General features: G+C 51.0%; 1 protein-coding gene across 1 annotated transcript in view; it reads left to right on the top strand.

The window, feature by feature from the left end:
• Positions 1-528: 528 nt before the first annotated feature.
• Positions 529-5,000, top strand: part of LOC143276432 (dual 3',5'-cyclic-AMP and -GMP phosphodiesterase 11A-like) — a 209,523-nt gene continuing 205,051 nt past the window's right edge. Inside the window, exons 1-2 of the mRNA XM_076580922.1 lie at positions 529-674; positions 783-1,449. Of these exons, the coding sequence (XP_076437037.1) occupies positions 529-674; positions 783-1,449 (813 nt within the window). The remainder of the gene's footprint in view (positions 675-782; positions 1,450-5,000) is intronic.

Raw genomic sequence — 5,000 nt, 5'->3', positions numbered from 1 at the left:
CAGACTTTCCAAGGACAATAATTGATTAAGGCTTTCCAGGAACAATAAGTGACTCAGACATTCCAGGGACAGTACATGACGCAGACTTTCCAGGGACAATATGTGACTCAGGCTCAGACTTTCCAGGCACAGTTAAAGACTTTCCAGGGAAATAAATGATTCAGACTTTCCAGGGAAAATAAGTGACTCCGACTTTCCGGGGACAGGAAGTGATTCAGACTTTCTGGGGACAATAAGTGACCCAGACATTCCGAGGGCAGGAAGTGATTCAGACTTTCCAGGGACAATAAACGATCCAGACTTTCTACGGACAATAAAGACTTTCCAAGAACAATAATTGATTCGGGCTTTCCAGGAACAATAAGTGATTTAGACTTTCCGAGAACAGGAAGTGATTCAGATTTTCCAGGGACAAGTGATTCAGATTTTCCAGGGACTATTTGGTTTTTTCTCTTGGGGGTGGTGGCGGTGAAAACGTTGCTAGGGAGTGTTGGTTGAGAACACGGCGTACAATACAAATAAAATAAAATGGCGGCGCAACACTCTGCGGCCAGCGTGGAGGAGTGGCTGGACGCGCATCCGGACGCCCTGGCCGACCTCTTCTTGCGTAAGGCTGACGTCACCCTGGTCAACCGCTGGATGACGCAACACGGACTCCAACAACAACAACAACAACAACCCTTGCCCCCCCCACCACCACCAGATTCCTCCTCCTCCTCCTCCCCAGTCATCGCCCGACATTCCATCACCACCACCACCGCCGCCGCCGCCGCCGCCGCCGCTACCGCCGTCGCTGCCGCCACGTTGTCCGGCGACAGCGGAAGCGCTCCGTCGTCGCCGATAGACATCCGCTTCGGGGAGTCGGGCTTCTTCGTCGAGTCGTCGAAGCACGCGCGCTCCAACTCCAAGAAGCACCTCCGCCACGACTACGCGCGCTCCAAGCGGAAGAACATGTTCCGCACCTTCGAGCCGCCGCACACCGCCGGGAGCGCCGAGCAGCGCCGGAGCAGCCTGAAGGAGATGCGACAGTTCTGCTCTCTTCCGCCGACATCCGTGAACATCCTCAGCGTTCTGATCCAGTCCAAAGTGCGGCTCCCGCGTTATCCTAGCAAGGACATTGACCACAAGCGTGAACTTCGTCACAGCAACGAGCGTGACTTCTTCCTGGAGATCGTCAAAGACATCTCCAACGACCTTGACCTCAAGTCGCTCAGCGGTAAGATGGTGGTCAACATGTGCTGCCTGGCGGACGCCGAGAGAGCGTCGCTGTTCCTGGTGGAAGGGAGGCAGTCCGGGAGGCCGTCTCTGGTGTCCAAGATCTTCGATGTGCACGCCGGGACGCACGTGCTTCCCTCCACTTCCGGCGACTCGCGCATCCCTTGGGGGCAAGGGATTCTGGGCCACGTGGCGGAGACTGGGGATGTGGTGAATTTGCGGAACGCCAAAGAGGTGGGTGGTGGTGGTGGTGTTTTGTTTCTCTGTGTGTGTGTGTGTGTGTGTGTGTGTGTGTGTGTGTGTGTAGTGTAGTGTAGTGTAGTGTGTGTGTGTGTGTGTGTGTGTGTGTGTGTGTGTGTGTGTGTGTGGTGTAGTGTAGTGTAGTGTGTGTGTGTGTGTGTGTGTGTGTGTGTGTGTGGTGTCCTCGTGTTCATGTATCGCCTGGTCTGTCTGTGAGAATTACCTGTCTGCCAGTATGTCGAATAGTTTTGCTCAACAGTCTGTTCATCCCTTTGTCTTTGTATCTCTTTGTTTATCTCTGTAAGAATGAGAGAGAGAGAGAGAGAGAGAGAGGGGGGGGGGGAGGGAGAGGGAGAGAGAGGGGGGGGGGAGAGAGAGTGAAAAGCAAGAGAGTGAAAAGCAGGAGAGAGAGAGAGAGAGATCTTTGACGATGAAAAGAAAACGGACACAGACAGACAGACAGACAGACAGACAGACAGACAGACAGACACACACACACACACACACGCGCGCGCGCGCGGAAAGAGAGAGAGAGAGAGAGAGAGAGAGAGAGAGAGAGAGAGAGAGAGAGGAAAACAGAACACACACACACACACAGAGAGAGAGAGAGAGAGAGAGAGAGAGAGAGAGAGAGAGGGAGCTTCTGAATGCTTAACCAGACACCGATAGAAAAAGCAGCTCACACTTTGGCAGCCTTTTGTGAGGGATGGACCCGTACGCGTATGGTTCTTTTGTCTGCAGAATCCAGCCACAGTGGTTCTGACAGTGGCCCAAATGTGGCTGGCCTCCCTTTTCTCTCCCCCCCTCTCTCTCTCTCTCCTTCTCTCTCTCCCCCTTCTCTCTCTTTCTCTCCTCTCTCTCTCTTGCTTCTCTCTCTTTCTCTCTCCTCTCTCTCTCTCTCTCCTCTCTCTCCCCTTCTTTCTCTCTCTTGCTTCTTTCTCCTCTCTCTCCCCTTCTGCATCTCTTGCTTCTCTCTCTCCCCTCTCTCTCTCTCCTCTTCTGTATCTCTTGCTTCTCTCTCCCCCCCCCCCTCTCTCTCTCCTTCTGTATCTCTTGCTTCTCTCTCTCCTCTCTCTCTCTCTCCTTCTGTATCTCTTGCTTCTCTCTCTCTCTCTCCTCTCTCTCTCTCTCTCCTCTTCTGTATCTCTTGCTTCTCTCTCTCCCCTCTCTCTCTCTCCTTCTGTATCTCTTGTTTCTCTCTCTCTCTCCCCTCTCTCTCTCTCTCTCTCCTTCTGTATCTGTTGCTTCTCTCTCTCCCCTCTCTCTCTCTCTCTCTCCTTCTGTATCTCTTGCTTCTCTCTCTCCTCTCTCTCTCTCTCCTTCTGTATCTGTTGCTTCTCTCTCTCCCCTCTCTCTCTCTCTCCTTCTGTATCTCTTGCTTCTCTCTCTCCCCTCTCTCTCTCTCTCTCCTTCTGTATCTTTTGCTTCTCTCTCTCTCTCCTGTCTCTCTCTCTCTCTCTCCTCTCTCTCTCTCTCCCCTTCTGTATCTTTTGCTTCTCTCTCTCTCTCTCTCCTCTCTCTCTCTCTCCTCTCTCTCTCTCCTCTCTCTCTCTCCCCTTCTGTATCTCTTGCTTCTCTCTCTCTCTCTCTCCCCCTCTCTCTCTCCTCTCTCTCTCTCCCCTTCTGAATCTCTTCTCTCTCTCTCTCTCCCTTGTTTCTCTCTTTCTCTTTCTTCTCTCTCTCTCTCTCTTGCTTCTCTCTCTCTATTGTTTCTCTCTCTCTCTCTCTCTCCTTCTTTCTCTCCCTCCCCCTTCTCTCTCTCTCCTTCTTTCTCTCCCTCCCCCTTCTCTCTCTCTCTCTCTCTCTTGGTTTTCAGTCTCTCCATGTCTGTCTCCTGTCTCTTTCTCTCTAGATTTTCAGTATGTCTTTCTCTCTCCCTCTCTCTTTGTCTCTGTCTCTCTCTTACTTTTCAGTCTCTCTCTCTATGTTTCTCCTGAAACCTGGAAAAACAGCGGGCTCAGATGGTATTGTTAGGGAATTACTAAAGAATTAGAATGATTAGGTTTCAATTTTTTTCGTTGAATTGTTTAATACGCTGTACGAGAATGGCGAGTTACCGGAAAATTGGACAAAATCGATTATTTTGCCATTGTTTAAGAAAGGCGATGCTAACGGTCCGAACAATTACAGGGGTGTTTTTCTTAGTGATGTAAGTAGCAAAATCTTTTAGTTCTGTTATTAATAGTAGACTGCAAGAGTGGATAAAAGAAGATAACATTACTGGTGAGCTGCAAGCAGGTTTTAAGAAAGGATATTCTACAGTGGATCTCTCTCTCTCTCTCTTTCTCTCTCTCTCTCTCCATCTCTCTGTCTTCCCCCCTCTCTCTGTGTCTCTCTGTCTGTCTCCCTCTCTCTGTGTCTCTCTGTCTCCTCTCTCTCTCTCTCTCTCTCTCTCTCTCTCTCTGTCTCCCTCTCTCTGTGTCTCTCTGGCTCCTCTCTCTGTCTCCTCACTCTCTCTCTCTCTCTGTCTCCCTCTCTCTGTGTCTCTCTGTCTCCTCTCTCTCTATGTCTCTCTGTCTCCCTCTCCCTGTGTCTCTCTGTCTCCTTCTCTCTGTCTCTCTGTCTCCCTCTGTCTCTCTGTCTCCCTCTCTCTGTGTCTCTCTCTGTCTCCCTCTCTCTGTGTCTCTCTGTCTCCCTCTCTCTCTGTCTCCCTCTCTCTCTCTCTTTCACTCTGCCTGCCTTCCCGTCTGGCCCAGTGCGTGCGTGTGAGGATTGAGAGAGAGAGAGAGAGAGAGAGAGAGAGAGAGAGAGAGAGATCTTTCACGATGAAACGAAAACGGACACAGACAGAAAGACAGACAGACAGACACACACACACACACACACACACACACACACACACACACACACACACAGAGGACTCAGAACTTTATTTTAGTCAAGGACTTTAGGCAAGATCAGTTGCAATAGCACGCACATATTTAATGGAAATGGGAGAAAGAGAGAAGAAAAACAAAAACAAAAAAGTCCTGCAGAAAGAATATGACAAAGAACACACACACACACACACACACACTCTCTCTCTCTCTCTCTCTCTTTCTTTCTTTCTTTCTTTCTCTTCTTCCCATCACTCCCCCCCCCATCCCCTATCTTTCTTGCTCTTTCCCCCTCTCCCTCCTCTCTTTCTATCTTTCTCTTCCACCCATCACTCCCTAACCCCTCTCCCCCCCTCTTTCTTGTTCCTCCCTCCCCCCTCTTTCCCCTCTCTTTCTTTCTCTTACACCCATCATTGCCCCCGACCCCCCACCCCTACCCCCACCCTCCTATATTTGTGCATCTACCGAAAACGCCTGGGTTCGTCCAATCGGCTTAGGGGCTTATGATGAAGACGAAGAAGACAGATGGGGTCCTTTGGATTTCCCCTCCATTGGCAAGAGTTGTCTGCCCGTCGCTGGGTGAGTGACCTCCCTTGGCGGAGCCCCCAGCCACCCACCCGTCGGTCTCCCCTCCGTTTACGGAGTTAATGAAGTCTGTCGGATGGAAGGTGGCAGAATGGTTAAGACGCTCAGCTGCCAATACAGAGAGTCCGTGAGGGTGTGGGTTCG

The sequence above is a fragment of the Babylonia areolata genome, chromosome 32 (genome assembly GCF_041734735.1).
Source record: "Babylonia areolata isolate BAREFJ2019XMU chromosome 32, ASM4173473v1, whole genome shotgun sequence".
Taxonomy (NCBI): domain Eukaryota; kingdom Metazoa; phylum Mollusca; class Gastropoda; order Neogastropoda; family Buccinidae; genus Babylonia; species Babylonia areolata.
The sequence above is the reverse complement of the archived record's forward strand: the minus strand, read 5'-3'. Positions and strand labels throughout refer to the sequence as shown.